At 50.6% G+C, this 18059-nt stretch overlaps 1 protein-coding gene across 1 annotated transcript in view; it reads left to right on the top strand.

Annotated features, from left to right (window-relative positions):
- The first annotated feature begins 457 nt into the window (after positions 1 to 457).
- Positions 458 to 18059, top strand: part of LOC119252076 (patr class I histocompatibility antigen, A-2 alpha chain-like) — a 33524-nt gene continuing 15922 nt past the window's right edge. The window contains exons 1-3 of the mRNA XM_037519287.2: positions 458 to 719; positions 939 to 1214; positions 1785 to 2060. Of these exons, the coding sequence (XP_037375184.2) occupies positions 461 to 719; positions 939 to 1214; positions 1785 to 2060 (811 nt within the window). The 5' untranslated portion in view covers positions 458 to 460. The remainder of the gene's footprint in view (positions 720 to 938; positions 1215 to 1784; positions 2061 to 18059) is intronic.

The following is an 18059-nucleotide window of genomic DNA, read 5'->3' as shown; positions in this document are numbered from 1 at the left end:
CACCGCGGTCCAGTTACAGTCTCCACCTTAGCGCCAGGACTCAGATTCTCCGGAGACCCGACCGATGGGAGTCTGGAAGCCCCTACCCTTCCTGCTGCTGCTTTCGGGGACCCTGACCCTGGCGGTGAACTGGACGGGTGAGTGCGGTGCCTGCGGGGAAATGAGCGCTGCGTAGAGTGGAGCCAGGGGACCCCAGGCAGGACAGGGGCGCAGAACCCCGGGAAAGACGCGATATGCCGCCATTGGCCCTACTACCTCCTTCTCCCCAAGCCAGTCCTGGCTCTCGCTAGGGTCCCGCAGTTCTCTTGCCCCCCGGAGTCCTGGCCCTTCTCCCTACACCCTAGTCAGTCTCACTAGACCTCCCGCCTCCTTCTGTGTTGTCCACGTCAGAAAAGGACTCAGGCACCGCTAGGAAGGGGGGTCAGCCCGGGTCTCCCTCCCACCCCCAGGCCCCCACTCCATGAGGCTTTTCTACACCGCGATGTCCCGGCCCGGCCTCGGGGAGCCCCGCTTCATCGCCGTGGGCTACGTGGACGACACGCAGTTCGGGCGGTTCGACAGCGACTCCCCGGGCCAGAGTGTGGAGCCGCGGGCGCCCTGGGCGGAGCAGGTGGGGCAGGCGGATCGGGACGCGGAGACTCGGAGCCAAAAGGAGAACGCACATTGGTTCCAAGCGCACCTGAATGACCTGCGCGGCCTCTACAACCAGAGCGAGGACGGTGAGCTACCAGGGCCCAGGACCAGGTCACCCCCCATGCCCAATTGGGTCGCCCCGACTCTTCCGGTCCAAGCGACACCCCAAGGCTGTGGGGCCCACCCAGACCCTCAACCCGGGAAGACCCCCAGGACTGTCTTGTGCGCGGTTTCATTTTCAGTTCAGGTTTATTTAGGGTGTGAGGTCCCGGTAAGACTGATGCTGACGCGGGGTCGGGGCTCAGGGTCTCACACCCTCCAGAGGATGTCTGGCTGCGAGTTGGGGACCAGCGGGCGCCTCCTCCGCGGGTACCAACAATTCGCCTACGATGGCGCGGATTACCTGGCCCTGAACGAGGACCTGCGCTCCTGGACCGCGGCGGACACGGTGGCTCAGATCACCCGGCGGGAGTGGGAGGCCAGCGGGGAGGCCGAGCGCTTCAGGAACTACCTGGAGGACATGTGCATCATGTGGCTGCGCCAGTTCCTGGAGATGGGGAAGGAGGTGCTGCAGCGCACAGGTGAGAGGGGCCTAGAGGACTCCTGACCTCCCCTCTCCTGGCCCCCACAGGGAAAATGGGATAATGGTCAGAAGAGGCCTTCTTTCTGGTCCCAGAGGGAGGACCCCCCCAGGGTTTCATTTTCTGTCCTAGAGAGACACTCGCCCACAGGGCCCTTCTGTAACTGAAGGCCAGTGAAGGAATCCAGTCTCTCCGGAGATGGAGGGGAGAGCAGCTGTCACTGGCTCCATTTGCCTGGGCAGCCAATTTGGGAGCAATTAGTTTCTCTGTCAAGGTTTTGTTTTTGGTATGAGATATGATTCCTCATTCACCCTCCACCCACATCAAGTGCAAACGTCTGTGTTCTCCTCCTTGGAGACCTGCATCTTCCTACCTCAGGCTCTCACCCCCATCCTAAACTTTCTAATGAATAAAAGATTATCTTACATTCCCCACACTAGGCTGGTTTCAGGGTTTTCTGCTTCCTCCTTCCAAACTCATTGCCCTGTCCATTCTGAGGATGGTCAGAGAGGCTGCTGCAGTGTTTGTGCAAGAAACCCCAAGTGTGAATGTTCTCACCCTTCTCCGCAGTTCCCCCAAGGACATATGTGGCTCACCACCCCACCTCTGAGCATGAGGTCACCCTGAGATGCTGGGCACTGGGCTTCTACCCTGCGGACATCACCCTGACCTGGCAGCGAGATGGGGAGAACCTGACCCAGGACGCAGAGCTGGTGGAGACCAGGCCTGGGGGGGATGGAACCTTCCAGAAGTGGGCAGCTCTGGTGGTGCCTTCTGGAGAGGAGCAGAGATACACGTGCCATGTGCAGCACCAGGGGCTGCTGGAGCCCCGAGTCCTCAGATGGGGTAAGCAGGGGGATGTGAGCACAGAGCCTCTGCTCAGAGAAATCAGGAGCCCTTCTGGAGACCTTCAGAGGGTCAGGATGAGGCTTGGGGCTCAGGGTCTCACGTTCCCTTCCCTTCCAGTGCCCCCTCCTCAGTCCTCCATCCCACTGCGGGCATCATTGCTGGCCTGGTTCTCCTTGGAGCTGTGCTCACTGGAGCTGTGGTGGCTGCAGCTGTGAGGTGCAGGAAGAAGCGCTCAGGTAGGGAAGGGAGTGGGGGGTCTTGTCCACTGGGGGATTTCAAGTCCCAGATATAACTTTGCCCTGCCTGGTTAATGGAAATACCATCCACACACTGTGTTGCCCAGTCTGGAGCTGATTGCTACTCCTCTCTCTTTTGTAAACCATGTATGAAAATGAATCACCACTTGTTCACCTTGAACATTCTTGCTGAAGTACAGCTCAGGTGAACAGGGTGAGAGAGGAATCCAGTTGAACCAAGGAAATAAAGAAATGACAGACACAAAATGGAGTTCAAGAGAAACAGGACCCAGGGGATGCAAAGCCTCTCATTGGTGCTTAAGGGTCCCGAGTGTCCCGTGCAACTCGTTTTTATTGATACAAACTGCCCCCCTTCCTCCTGGTTAGTTACTAGGCAATGAAGCATTCTCTCAGCATTTAGCCTTGTCCAGGCACACACTCACTGCCAAGGTTCTGCGCCATCAGGGTATTCTGTTTTTTTTTCTAATCCATTTTGACCCCAGACACAGTTTTGCAGACACAAGAAAGAACATTCTGATCTGTACACAGGCCAGTCTTCCCACCAGGACTGACCCATCTTCCAGCCACGACCCTGATGTTTTCCTTATCTCAGCACTTTATGCCTTAGGGGGTCACCAACAATTCTGGTGATGGGATCCTGATTCCTAGCAAATGGCAGAGGGGAAGGTCCCTGCTGAGGACAGACTCCAGGAGGCAGTGGGTCCAGTCCCCCCTCATGTCCTCTCTTCATATTTCCTGATCCTGCCCTGCGTCCTCAGAACCAGTTTTGGAAACTTCCCTGTGGCTCAGACTAGGACTTCATGGCCCGACTTCATTTAGGACTTCATGGCCCGACTTCTTTGTGGTCTTACAGGATGTTTCTTCCCACAGGTGGACAAGGGCAAAGCTACACTCAAGCTGCAGGTAAGTGTAGATCAGGGGTTTGGTCCGTGAGCCCCTGGGGACAGTGTAGATGGAGCCCATGGGAGAGTCACCCCCATCAGTCCCTGTGGTCTCATCTCTCTGTGGCTCTGACCAGGTTCTGTTTTGTTCTCCCCCAGGCAGTGACAGTGCCCAGGGCCCTGATGTGTCTCTTAGCCCCTAAAGGTGAGACCCTGGAGGCCTGCGGTGGGAGGGGCTGGATCAGAGAGGATGGGACCAGGTTACAGGGAAGCTGTGAGGGGGGACACTCTGAGGGTGCAGTGGACTATTAGAATGTGAACACCTCCCTAACTTTGTTCATAATCCTTTTCCTTCACAGTTTGAGACAGCTGCCTTTTGGGGACTGAGTGATGCAGGATTTCTTCTCATCTTCATTTTGTGACTTCAACATCCACTGGTTTTTCTTGTTGGAAAAGGCCTATGAATGATTGATTCTGTCTTTTAATTGATAACATGAGGAGGTGGGGAGACTGGCCCAGCCCTGCCCACCAGGCCCTTCCCCACTGACCTGTATCTCTCCCTGGTGACTTTCCTGCTCCAGCAGAGGCAGGGCTGACTCCACCCCTGCTTGGGGTGGAGTATTTTTGTATTTTGTATCTTTTGTATTTTGTATCTTTTTTTGTATTTTGTATTTTGTATCTTGTATTTCCTGAAGAATGTCTACTTGCCTATTGAAAATAATCAGATATGAAATTATTTTTCTTGGGCCTCCCCTGGTGGCACAGGTGGTTGAGCGCAGAGCTATGAAGCTGTCTGCAGCCTCTGCAGCGCTGGTTCAATCCCGGCAGGCCTACAAGATTCACACATGGCGCGGCAAACCTCTCCTGTTGCAGCACCAGCTGCTCCCCTCAGCAGTGTATTTTGTCAGTCTGCCTGTTCTGTTCCCCCCTTTGTCTCTGGTGAATCCTCTCACCCTCCCGCACATCTGGCTGTACCCCGGTTCTTATATAAATAAATGAATAAATCTTAAAAAAAAAAAAGAAATTATTTTTCTTACCTGGTCCTGTGGGTTGAGAGCCTGCTACCCTAAAGGATCTCAAGGTTTCTGAGAGCACCTGTTTCCTCTGCATATGGAGTTCCAGGAGTGGTTGACTATTCAAATGGACCCATTCAGGAATTGCCAGATCAGGTTAGAATTGTGTAAGTCATCCTGTGGGCAGCTGTGAAGTAGTTAAAACAAAGGCCAGTAGCCACTGGGGTTCCTGTTGAACTCCATGAACCGTGGCAGGAGGCCTCTTCCATGGCATTCATGCAGAAGTTGCTGCATCACTTAAAACACCGCACCAAAGCTGCATAGGGTGGTGACTGCAGGCATTGCTACCTTGCCAGCATCATCGCTGCTGCAGCTACTGCCGCTGTTGCTCCCACGAGTGGTACACGCCTCTGAATACCTGCAAATCTTTCAAAAAATATTTACAGAAACTTGGGACAATCAAATCCATGTTGACAAGGAAATCTAAACAAAATACAGCCATTACAAGAATCCATTATTTGGTTGGGTGAATAGGCTTTGCCAAAGCTAGTTATACTTACTCTGCTTCAGAAACAAAAGGGGGATATGTTGGGAACCTGCTCCTGCTCTCTGAGGACATGCTGGCATGTGTGCATGATCCCCACTAACTGGAAAAATGTGTTCCAGCAGTAACTGATTAACCCGTATAAGCACAAACATAACTGCATGCAGGTTTCTTGTTTCTTTGCTCATATCTTTAATGAAAACTTGGGCTGGAGAGTGAAAGGCAGGGCAAATCCCAACAAAACACATGGTTGTTTGCAGTGTGTTGGTTGGTGTGAAAATCCTAATGACCATTACCAGAAACAAGAGTCCTCCTGAGTGAATTTTTTTGTAAGCTTATTCATTTCTTAATCAGAATGACATATGTTGGGGTACCACTCACCAGGCATTGGGCGCACAGAGTGAGCAGTTCCTGGACTCTGTGTCTGTAACTAAGAGTTCAGCTTGAGGAAGTGTCAGGTGACCTAAGCCCCAGAGGGAGCAGAAGGGGACAGGGAGGTGAGTCACCCCAAGGAAAGACAGGGTGAGGGTCCTGGGTGTTTGGTGCAGGTGGGTCCAGGGCTGGGCACTGGCAGGATCTGGAACCCTGTAGCAGGTGCTGAGGGGCATGGTCCTCACCCTGAGCCTGGAATCTAGCCCATTCCCCCAGCAGGCAGGTGGGACCCGCACAGGACTCCCCGCAAAATCTGTTTCCTCACCTGTGTGTGGTGAGGTTAGGGATGTGGGGAGGGTGGGGAGCTGATGCCTGTGAGTCTCACTTCAGGGCCTGGCACCTCGTGGGCATTCAGCCCCTGTCTGCCCTCCTGGCTGCAGGGAAAGAGGGTGGGGGAGAAAGTGGAGGTGATGACAGGCCCTGTGAACCCTCCCTGCCTGGTGTGGGGAGCAGAGAAGGCAGGTGAGGGTCCATGTTGAGAAAGGCCTGGGGCACTGTGGGGAGCAGGGAGAGGGTGAGACTGTGCGGGGCAGGGAGGAGGCTCCTGCGGCCTGACCAGGGCAGGTGTGGTCACCTCCACCCTGAGCGTTTCCTCTCCATTTGTTCCCCTTCCTCACCCACCGTGCTGGACAGGCATGACCTCAGGCCACAACTAGACCCTCCTGGCAGAGGAGACCTGCAGCGTCTTCCTGGAGACAGGGGCCCAGGGAACATCTCCTGTGGCCACAACTTCTGCCAGTCCTGTCACAGCCGAGTCACTCTCAGACCCACAGAGGGCCATATTCTGTCCACGCTGCCAGGAGTCACCAGAGAGGGAACAGCAGTCCCAGTGGGTTTGTCCTCTGGGGGCAGATTGTCCTCTGGGATAGAATTGGCCAGTGGCCATTTTCTAGTAGCCACATTAAATGAGGATCCATGCAACATGTGTACGCAGTGGGGTGTGATGGGCTTTGCTGAGTCCACTTCAGCAGCAAGGTTTGACACAAGCCACAGGGAGAGAGGCCCATGGTTTGCCAGGCCCCAAGCTCAGCATGGAGCCTGTGGGCATCCCTGAGCTCTGGCAGTGTTGACCTGGGCTGTGCTGAGGCAGGCGGTAGACCGGCCCAGTGGGCTGTGATAGAGGGGTTGCCTGCTCTGGATGCTCATGTGAGTATCTGGCCCTGCTGAAGCCCACTCCCACTGTGATCCCTGATGCCATGGGGAGAGGGGACCTTACTGTGTGCAGCCTGTGGGCCCATCAGATGGACTCTGAATGACAGCAGCCTAAACTCCAGGGTGAGTCTACCTGACCTCAGGCATCTGGACACACTGGCAGGTGCTTCATTTATGAATAAAATGTCAGAATTGTAAATGGACCAATCTGATTCCAGCTCTCAGAAGTGCCATTCAATGTTTTTGAGACCATTCAGGGCTCTGAATAGACCAATCTGATTGGAGCTCAACTGGCACTGTTATGGGGCAACCCCTATATAAAACGGGTTGCCTGGCTATGGGTCCTCACCCGCGCGCTTAAAAGGGACTTATTAATACTCCACTACAGGCACACACAAAAGGTTAATAGAAGGTTTATTTACAAGGAAAGGGAATTAAGGAAATGTATAACTCAGGGAGAAAATAGGGAAATAAAGTCTTTAATGCATCTTACCCGATCCACCAACCTGGAAACCCAAAGGCACTCTCAGAGCTGGCTGAACACTGCGAGCTGGGGAGAGCCAAAATGGGGGAATCCCCTCCAAAGCCCAGGTGTCTGGCTTTATACCAAACTTGGCTGCTTAACCCCACCCTCAGGTCCCAGCCACCTTCCCTTTTGGTGGTGGTGGGATTTGGAGTTCCCAGTGTCTTTTGGCTTTGGTCTGGAGTGGGGTTGGAGTCCACAAAGCCTGTATGGAATTAGCTTTAGGACATCCTTTTCCCCTAATGCACCAACCAAACAGCCAACTCACTCTGAGACACACAGAGGTGCCACGTGCTGTCCACACTGCCAGGAGCCACCCCACAGGGAACAGCAGCCCCTCTGGGTCCTGGTCAGTTTGTGCTCTGGCCCCAGCTCTGGAGCCCAGGAGAGGGAAACCAGCACAGGAATGGGGTTTTGTGAGCAGCGCCGGAAAAGGTATTTTTCTATTTCTGCAGGACAAGGAGGGTGTGGTTTACAGTGATCCTAACCATAACAGTCACCCAGTGCTGCAGAAGGGGAAGTTTCTAGGTCTTACAAGGTAAAGTCTTTTACTGTCATTCTGAATTGTGACAAATCTTTGGAGACTTGCTCCATTATGGATTAATCCATATTATTCTAGAAAGACAAAGTTCTGCACTTTTTTCTCCGCATCTGAAATATTTTAATTTTTGTATTTATTTTCTTATGTCATTGTTAATTTTTGCTCAATATTCAATTTCTCCCCTTAGGTACAGTTTCCATGGTTCTCCCCCACCCTGGCACCTGTGATCCCTCACCACAGTGCATTGTGCTCCTCCCTCCCCTGTTTGACTCCCACCCCTTGCCTGCTCTGTTGTATGCATCAGATCAACATCAGCTTGTGAGGTTTATCTTTTTTCTTGACATTTGTTCATTTTTCTATACCTTCCCTATAAGGGAAACCATCGGATGTTTATCTTTTTTCTTCTGACTAGTTTTGCTTAGCATAATCCATCCAGCTCCTTCCATGTTGCTGCAAATGATGAAAGTTTATTTTTTTGATCTCTGAGTAGTATCCCATTGTGTCTGTATGCCACATCTTCCTGATATACCCATCAGTGCAAATCAAAACCACAATGAGACACCAACGCACACCTGTGAGAAGGGTCCATATTAAAACAAACAAACAAACAAACAAGCAGAAATAACACATGCTGGTGAGGATGCTGTGGGAATGGAGCCTCTTCCACTGCCAGTGTGATTGCAAACTGATCTGACTAGTCAGTTCTAGAAGTGATGCCGGGCCTTCCCTCTCCCTCATCCTATTTCCTTAGCTTGTCATGGAGGAACACATGTTCATCAGAGGCTGCTCACAGGTGCCAGCAGGAGGTTCTCTCAGTTTGGGGATCCTCTGATTCTGGGAGGGGGTATGCAGGGTCCCCAAATTACTGACCTTTCTTTCCCTCAGGTGGAAGGTTGGGTGCAGTTTCCAGTCCCACAGCTGTGTCCTTAATATGCTCACATGACTTATTACCCTTAATGGTACTCGTGATAAAACTGACTAGAGAAATTGTAACACTTATAATGTGATAAGGTGGCACTATTGAGAGCAGAGTCAGGATTCAAACTCAGTTTTCCTTCACTTGAGATCATGTTCTTTGTTGCATCATATTCTACAACTTTTCACAGTGACCTGAGAAAAACAACAAAAATCTGGTTGAGTTTATGAGCCTACTGAAAAAAAAAAAAAAAAAAAAAAAAAACAACTTCCCTTAATAGATTCACCCAATGGCAGAGTCACTCTAGGCAAGTTCCTGCCTCTTCTCCCTCTTTTAAGTGACTTTCCCTCCACAGTGACCAATCCTCCATTTCTTCTTCCAGAGGCAATGTCCTTTGACTGGGAGCAACACCAGGAAAATCCGGGAGCAGTTTCAGCAGCAGGAACAAGCACCAGGACACTGAGGTGAAGCCCTTTGTGAGCTAAAGCGCATGAGTCACACCTGGGCCATAACCTGAGGAGGGGCATCTACTCCCCCTGAGTGATGGACATTGGGGAGCTGGTGGGCACCTCCCTCCCCACTCCGTGGAAGGTTCTGGTGCTGGGATCCCCACAGGCCCAGGAGAGAGGAGCCTCCTGAGACCCGAGTGTCCATGAGAGCAGTTCTCAGAGTCTACAGGGAGATAACCTGTAGGTCTTGACTACCTCTGTGGATTTTAATTATATATGAAAAAAGTTTTGTAAGATTAGAGAATGTAAGGTTGTCACGTCACGTCACTGATCTCTGTCTCTACTTGAAATCTTCTCCAGTATTCTCCAACCATAGGATGTGGAATTCCTACCTAGTAAAAGAATAAATACTTGACAATAACCAGGTCCAGTCCATTTTCTAAGTATAAGTGAGATCAAGGTCCAATGAGGAGAATCAATAAGAGAAAACTGAAAGGAGAAAATTCTTGTTTTATGGGGATTATAAATCTGGTGAACAAAGTACTTTCTCATGTGCACGAGGAAGTGTGTTATAATTTACTGGATATCTTTGATGCCCAAAACTGGCCTTTGTTAACCTCAGCCAACAAAAGGAAAGAGTTTGAGGAGAAGGAAAGTAGTTTAATTTGTCTACAAACTGAGGCGGGCAGCAGACTCCTGTCTGAAATACCACTGTCCTGCTCTTTGGCAGAGGGCAGGGGTATTTATGCAAATGAGTAAAAAATAGGTGGAGATGTGCAAGGGTGTGCAAAGGGGAGACAGGAAGGGTAGGCATGTGCTTTTGATGCAGGCATATGGAGATCTGGGGGGATTGGCAAGAGTCACTCTGCTTTGTTAACCCCCTGGTGTTTAATTCCCATATTATCTTTTTAGGAATATTCTTTCTTTTCCTTAGAATACAGGAAGACAAACATGTTAAACAAACAAACTTGTTAAGAGAAAAGAGACACTCAGAGGTCCCACAAGGGGCGCAGACATCTCCTGCAGCCTGCTGCTCCCCTCAGCAGTGTATTTAGTCACTCTGCCTGTTCTGCTCTCAGCTCTGGCTCTGGTAAATTCTCTCACCCTCCCATGCTTCTGACTGTACCCAGTGCTTGTATAAATAAATAAATAAATCTTTAAAAAAAAAAAAAGACATTTCTCCAAAGAGGAAATGCAAATGGCCAACAGGCATATGAAGAAATATTCAAAGTCCCTTATCATCAGGGAAATGCAAATCAAAACCACAATGAGAAACCACCTTACACCAGTAAGAATGGCACATATTAAAAAAACTAGCAATAAAAATGCTGGCAAGGATGTGGTGAAAAAGGAACTCTCCTGCATTTCTGGTGGGAGTGCAAAGTGATCCAACCACTATGGAAAGCTGCATGTAGGTCCCTCAGTCTACTAAAAATGGAGCCACCATATGACCTGGATACGGAATATACTCATTATACATCAATGCGAGAGCCCTGTGAAAGATCCTGAAAAGCAAAAATGATGTCCTGGTCTTTCTGGAGTAGTGATGGTTACGTGTCCTATTTGAAATCCAAGGTCACCGCTGTCATTGGGATTTTCATACAGGATCAGTTTGGTTTCTGGGGTGTGAGAGCCCAGACCTGTCCCCTGGTGACCCTCACAGCTCAGATGCCCTCCTCCTGCAGAGGGAGAGTCGCCCTTTGTTCTCAATGACTCTCCAGCCACCCCAGCTGCAGTGCTCTCATATGTCACTGTCACTATCAGCAGTGGGTCCCTGGCAGAGAGAGAAGAACAGGCCATCATTGTTGCTTTTCAGGATCTTTCGCAGGGAAAACAACCCCGTTCTTTGGCCTCTGGCAGGGACACGGCTTTTCCATGGCCTCTCATGAGAACCTGCTCAGAGTTAATTAACTATCAGCTGAGGGCTCCTGTCATGTTCGTTCCACATTGGATCAGTGTAGGGACAGATGTGTCATCCTCCTGCTTCACATCTGTGTGGTTCATGAGGATCTGTGCCATCCGGTGTCACTGAATCTGCCCACTGATGATAGTAGGATCCATGGCAGGTGCTCCAGGTCCTAATCATCGTCCATTTCCAACCGGAGAACTTACCCAGATTCCCCACCATCTAAAGTGGTTCTGAAAAATACGTTTCAGAAAATCTAGGATGACTGTCAAAATGAAGATTCCTGAACCTATCCAACCAGAGGCAGCACTTCTGGACAGAGCTTGAGAATCTTTTCTCTGAGATGAGCTGCAAGTGTCTGGGGATCCCACTTCAGAGAATCAGGGTCCTAGAGCAGTACTTCTGAAATCCTAGCAGGTAAGCAAATAAGAAGGATCTTGTTAAAATGCAAACCCTGATCCTGTAATTCTGGGGCTGGTCCTGAAATCCATTTTCATGGCATGAAAAGTGTATCATAAAGATTAAATTTTATTCTACTTTATTTAACATTCTTTTTTAAAAAAAAAATTTTGTTTATTTATGCATACAAGAACTGGGGTGCAGGCCAGACATGTGGAGTTTGACAAGATTCACCAGAGACAGAGTGGGGAGCAGAACATGCAGAGGGACTGAAATACACTGCTGAGGGGAGCAGTGAGCGAGACAGGAGAGGTCTGCTGTGCCATGTGGGTAGCTCCCTGGCCGGGGATAGAACGCGTTCTGCAGTGGCTGTGGATTGCTTCATAGTGCTGAGGCTTAAGCCCTTGCACCACCAGGAGACCCCATTTAACCTTCTTTATAAAGGGGTTCACTTTATAATGTGACCTTCAAAATCCAGTGTCCAGAGTCCAGTGGTCTGTCCATCAGCAGGTGCATCATGAGGCCTGAGTCTTAGCTCTGTCAGGGTCAGGGTTGCTCCAGGCCCAGCCCTGCTCCCCTGCCTGCACTGTCTCAACACCACAGGCTGTGGGCAGGTTCCTATGAGGTCAAGGGGGCTGCTATGCTCCTTGGATTTGCCAGGATGGAGCAAGTGAGCTGTCTCGTCCTGACTCAGCAGCATTATCAGGTGGCACATCTGTCTTCAGGTTGAGAGCAAATACAGTTTGAGCAAAGAGCAGATGAACACACCTCAGGTTACCATCTCTTCCTGCAGTTTCGAGGCCCTGGCCCGGCCCTCAAGTGCAAGTGCCATTTCCATTTCAGGTGGGAGGTGTTTTTTTTGGACTTTCCCTCTATCAGATTTTGACATACAGAACACCCCTATGGTTTGAGAACTCACATCTTTTTCTTTGGCATGATGTTGGATTTGTAGGGTAAATGGGAGTGATCAGGTTTTTCCTCCTTCCCTCCATTAGCATCCATGATCCACACCTGTGGCCTTACATGCGTGCCTGATGGCGACATCTGGAGCGTGATATGGGCATGAGTGAATGGGTGCGCCTGAGCCAGAGAGGAAGCATATAAGGGCAGAGGCAGAGGAAGGAGTGGGGGGAGGGGGTTAGCGACAAGTGAGGAGACCACAAGAGAACACCGGAGAGCCCAGAAAGAGTAAAGACTGGGATGCCTGCCAGCCTGATGGCCCCTAGACTCCTTTGCCTGCCCTGCACTTGCTCACCTCACTACAAATGGTGTAGAAAATCATTAAAAGCCTAGAAAAGCTACCGAGGGCTCCAGGACTCCTCCTTTTCCCATCTGCCCGCATCGTAGAAAACCTGCTGCATGCCTTGCTGGTGCTACAATGGGGTAGTCAGTAGGATGATGGGATGCAGATGGGTATGTGGCCCTCTGAAGACCTCAGGAGGGACTGAGGGTTGCAGACCATGAGCCTGTGACAACACTGGAGGCGCCGTGGCAGCACAGGAGGTGATCAAAGTGCAGGAGCTGTGGGAAGAGCTAAAGACGCTGCAGGAGCACAGGAGGTGGACGAGCTGCAGGACAAGACCTTGAGTGGAGGAGACGGCCAGCGAGAACCAGCCCACGACCCCTGAGGCAGCAGACTTGTCGGGGAAGAAAGCTGACCACGATTAGTCATCTGGAGCTCGCCCTGTGCTGATGCATGGAAAAAGCTGATGGACTAACAATCCCACCAGCAGGCTGGGGGACACGGGCAGGATGATGTTATGTTTACGGGCCCCGAGGGTGGATGGGGTTTTGTGTACATCCCAGGAGATGAAAATCAAGGCATGGCCAGTGGGCCTTGATGGTCCAAGCAGCCTTGTGTGAGGTTCTCTGCAGCCAGGCAGAGGAGATGGATCCCAAAGCCAACTCAGACAAGGCAAAAGCTGGTGCTAAGGTTGGGAAGCCCTGAATGGTTGTTAAGTAGCCGAAAGGACACTAAAGAAGGCAGTGGAGCCTCTTAACATCACCTGTGGGTAATACCAACTTTTGAATAAGGGTAAGGAGCTGATGAACGTGGCTGTGGTGGAGCCCACAGCTGAAGAACTGTGGCCCCGAGAGAGCCAGCATGTGGAGCTTGTATCCATGGATCCACAACCCATGTGCATGTGCAAAGGGTTGGCCTTAGTGCAAGGGTCTGCGTGTCACACTGGTGGCTATGAAGGCGGAGTGTTGGAGTGTTTAATTCAACTATCCCATACCGGATACGCTCATCACTGGTACAAAGAGACCTGTTGGTGTTTTCATGTTCTCTGCCACACTCCTCCACATGCTGCCACACTCCACCACACGGCTCTGTACTCCACACCACACCACTCCACACCACACCATCCTCTGCCGCCCTGGCCCTATACGCCCAGTCTCTTGGCCCAGGTGTATCCCATCGACACATGCCCACACCCTACTCCATTTCTCACTGCTGCCCTTATAAGCGCCGTCTCAGCCCAGGTGCATCCCACCTAAGTATGCCCATACCCTACTTCAGGTGCCCGCCATCAGACATGCATTCAGGACCGCAGGGATCCATCATCAATCCTAATGGCGGGAGTGTAGGAAAGCCTGATGCTTTTTTACCTTACTCTGCAGAGTGACAGCAGTGAGTACTCCTGGGGTTTGTGATTGCCCACAAAAGAGTATATAGATTGTGTCACCAGTCTCAGAATGAGTGCATCTTGGGGGTGGATGCGGTGTGTGGTTGTAATGCAACCAACTCATACCTGGTAGTTTCATTACAGGTTCTAGCAGCCAAGTTGTCTTCATGCTCTCTGCAGTTTGTCGTCGCTATAATCTGTCATGCTCCGCCACTCTCCATGAAACTCCTCTGTCCACTCCACTGTACTCCTCCACCCTCGGCACCACACAACCACCGGCTGAGACTCAGGCAAAGGGCCAGCCTCCTTCTCCTGCTCTCCTGAGAAGGAGTCTGGCATCTGTGGAATGGTGGGTTTATTTCTCCAAACTTCTTCCTCCAGAATCCTCAAACGTTGTTGTAGTATCTGCATCTCCTCCCGCATCTCATCACCTACTTGCTAGATTCTGGATCGCTCTTTCTACCTAGATTCTCGCAGAGCTATGAGAAACAAAGGGGCCCATCCCATGGTCCCTGCTGCCTTGCGGGCACTGTATCCATCTAGGGTCTCTTCTGTTTTGTATAGGGCCTGTTCCAACTGCCCCAGGGATCCATCTACCTCTGGCCATTTCTGAGGAGGTGCCCACTGGGAAAGAAGGCTGGTCACTGAGTACCCTCTGCTTGTGGCCAGCCACCTGACAATCCCTCCCCAGGTTCCGAAGGGCTCCATATCCGTCTGTGTCGAGCCGTCACGCTTTGAACCATCCTGCCGACTATGCCAAATGTAAGGGGCTGGCATGGGCACAGTGCAGGTTTTCTATTATTCCAGCAGGTGGGGTAAAGGAAAATTCCTGGAGACCTTGGAGGCTTTTCAGGCTTTTATTGGGCTTTACCAGGTACATGGCAGGCAGGGGTCCGGTGCTGGGATAATGGCTTGGACGACAGCGGTGGCTGCTGCAGATGGGCTTGGTCTGGCTTGGCAAGCCCACGGAGTGCCACGGCAGGCACTCCGGTGCTGCCACCACTGCCTCGTTGGCCCAGGAGCTGGCGCCCAGAGGGCCCAATGGGTGGCCCTGAGGGAGCAGCGCGTCTGCACTTGCCACTGCTGGGGCTTCGGCTTCGGCTTCGGCTTGGCTTCAGGGGAAGGCATGAGGAGGGACCAGCAAGGCTCCTACAGTGGCACCACCCTGGCCTCCCGCCAGCATGAGGAAAGCCTCAGGAAGAAGAGGCCACCTTTGGAAACATGATGAACCAAGAGAAGCAGAGAGAAGTGAAACCACAAGAAGGAGAACCATGAGTAGCAGAGAGTAAATACCAGCAGAGAAGGCCAGAGAGCCCAGAAAGAGAGAAGACTTGCTGGGGGCTGATTGGCCTGCCAGCCTCCTGGACCCCAGCACCTTTGCCTGCCATGTACCTTATAAATCCCAATAAAAGCCTGAAAAGCCACCAAGGACTCCAGGACTTCTCCTTTACCCCGTCTGCTGGAATCATAGAAAACCTGTACTGTGCCCATTCCTGCCCCTTACAGTGGGCTTGTGGCTGAGATCACAGCCAGAGAAGGACATGAAGCCTGATGGCTTCTGTAGTGTGACGGCAGATTCCATGAGTGAAGAGTGGTTCCCCCTTGCATAAGCAGTGCCTTTGGCAGAATTGGTAGATCATCTGCTGCGACAATAATCTTGTCTTTTTACCCCTAGGTTAGTGCCCTCCCTGGGCTTAGTTGCATTCTCTTGTATTTTGTTGCACTGCTATATTCAATTGTATTGTTTACTTTTGTGGGTCATGGCTGCAGTGTTCATATTTGCCAAGGAAAACTATTGTGTAGATTGTACTGTGAAAAGCCATGAGGGAGTGGATTGTAGGGTGTATGGAAGTGATCAGGTTTTTTCTGCCCTCCCGCCGTTAGCATCCATGATTGTCACGTTTGGGCTTACACGCATGCCTGATACCAGCACCTGGAGTGTGGTGCGGGCGTGCATGAGTGCCTGAGCTGAGACTGAGCATATAAGGGTGGTGTCACAGAGGGCCATGCAGTAGAGACCAGCAGAGAGACCACAAGAGAATGCCAGAGAGCCCAGAAAGAGTGAAGATTCACCCGAGGCTGGGACGCCTGCCAGCCTCCTGACCCCGGGATCCACTGCCTGCCCCACACCTGGTCACCTCACTACAAATTGTGTAGAAAGATCAATAAAAGCCTGAGAGAGCCACCGAGGGCTCCAGATTCCTCCTCTACCCTCTGCCCGAATCATAGAAAAACTGTTCTGTGCCTTCCTGGTGCTATAATATTCATTAGGACCCTGACCCATGTAATAATGCAGTCACTTCTGAAAATGCCTCTACTCCTCAGAGGTGGAGGGATCCCTATTCAAGAGGCCCAGAACCCATGAGTAATGGGGGTTCTCGCTGTAGTGCCCACAAGCATCTGTCAGATTGATGAGATGCCTGCGATTTCATGGTTGGGGAGGATGAGACAAATGCAGAGACTGTTTCAGATTGGAGTTAACCACTTCCAGGGCTCCTTCCAAATTGGACTGTATTTCTGGTGACTTAGACAATGCAGGCGCATCCTCAGTCTGTAGGTGTTGCCTCCAAACTACAGTGAGGCCAGAGGGACCGTCCTCCATTGTCAAGCTGGCTGAGCATGGTTAGTGGTTCCTGAGGGGGTTATGTGCTTCCCAGACCCTGGTCTAGTCTCATGTCAGTTTGAGAACCTGAGAAGGGAACCTGATGCCTGGATGCACATTAGTCTCACATGATCAAATCATGGGCTGTGGCCTTCTCCCCAAAATCCTCTGTCAGGTGGGACTGCTGATAGCAGGATGGAGAGGTTCAGCAAGTATGGGAATGTAAACTGGTGCAGCCACTTTGGGAAGCAGTGTGAAGTTTCCTCCAAACACTAACAATGGATCTGCCATATGATCCAGGAATTTCACTCTTAGGAATTTACCCTAATACCTCGGACACACTAATTTGAAAGGAAACCTGCACCCCTATGTTTATTGCAGCACTATTTACAAGAGCCAATACATGGAAACAATCCAAATGCCCCAAGCAGACAAATGGATCAAAAAGGCGTGGTATATATACACAATGGAATATTACTCAGCAATCAAAAATGACAAACTCATGTCATTTGAGACAAAATGGATGACACTGGAAGGGATTATGCTAGGCAAATTAAGTGAAAGGACAAAGATAAATATAGGATGGCTTCACTTATATGAGGCATGTAGAGAAACTGAAAAAAACATCAAGAAAAAGACAAAAGTTGCAAGCTGACTGTATATCAGAGTCATACAGCAGAGGAGGGGAGGGAGGGCGTTCAAAACAGGGGGAGAAAGAGCACACGTCTATGGTGAGCATTCCCAAGTGCTGGGGTGGTGGGAGAGGTATGGGGAATACACCTGAGGGGAGAAGTTGCACAAAAATGAACAATGAAATATTGAAATAAATTTTAAAAATTGATATGTTAAAGAACAAAATGACAGTTTGAGCAAGTCTCTGGCAGAAGATAATTACAACAACTGAACAAAAGTATAAAAATAAATATTTGATGTAACCAGAAAAATAAACCAAGGCAGCAAGAATATGGGAAGAAATTTCATCTTGAAGAGCTCCTGTAATGAGTGGAAACTGCAATGCGCAGCCTTCTCACCCCAGGGTGCGCTCCTCACCCGCAGACCTGCAGCCCAGCGTTTCAGGGGCAGAGCAGAGAAGTCCACATTCTAGGGGAAATATACACCTGAGAGAGCAGAAGGGTTGCAACCAAATCTGAATACAAACTGTGCCCAGGTGTGGGGCACTCAAGAAAACTGCTGGAAAAGCCAGAAGAACCTAGATGCACTTTTCCCTTGAAAAAGACAGACTGATCCTGGTGAAATCAGTGAGTCTCCACATTTCACCAATGACTTGTTCATTCCCCGCAAAGCTCAGGCTGCCAAAAGCAAAAATCTTACTGGATTTAGACATTGAGGGTGGGACTTTTTGGCTGGACAGAGATTTGGAAATTTGGTGTAAAATTCAGGAGCAAGGCAACCACCAACAGGATGACTGAAAAAATTGGAGTAGAAACTGCCCAAACCTTGGCTGACCTTTCTTTCTTTTTAAAAAAAAAAAAAAAAAAAAAATTTATTTATTTATTTTTATTTATTTATTTATTTATTTATTGATATATTTATACAAGCACTGGATACAGTCAGAAGCGCGGGAGGGTGAGAGAATTCACCAGAGCCAGAGCTGGGAACAGAACAAGCAGACCGATGAAATACACTGCTGAGGGGAGCAGCGGGCGGTAGGAGAGGTCTGTGTGCCATATGGGACCCTCGCTGCTGGCCGGGGAAGGAACCGGCGCTTCACAGCCCAGTGCCCAACCGCTGCG

The sequence above is a fragment of the Talpa occidentalis genome, unplaced genomic scaffold (genome assembly GCF_014898055.3).
Source record: "Talpa occidentalis isolate TD23 unplaced genomic scaffold, MPIMG_talOcc4v2.1 talOcc4.2, whole genome shotgun sequence".
NCBI lineage: Eukaryota > Metazoa > Chordata > Mammalia > Eulipotyphla > Talpidae > Talpa > Talpa occidentalis.
Note: the sequence above shows the minus strand (reverse complement) of the source record. Positions and strands in the feature narration are given on the sequence as shown.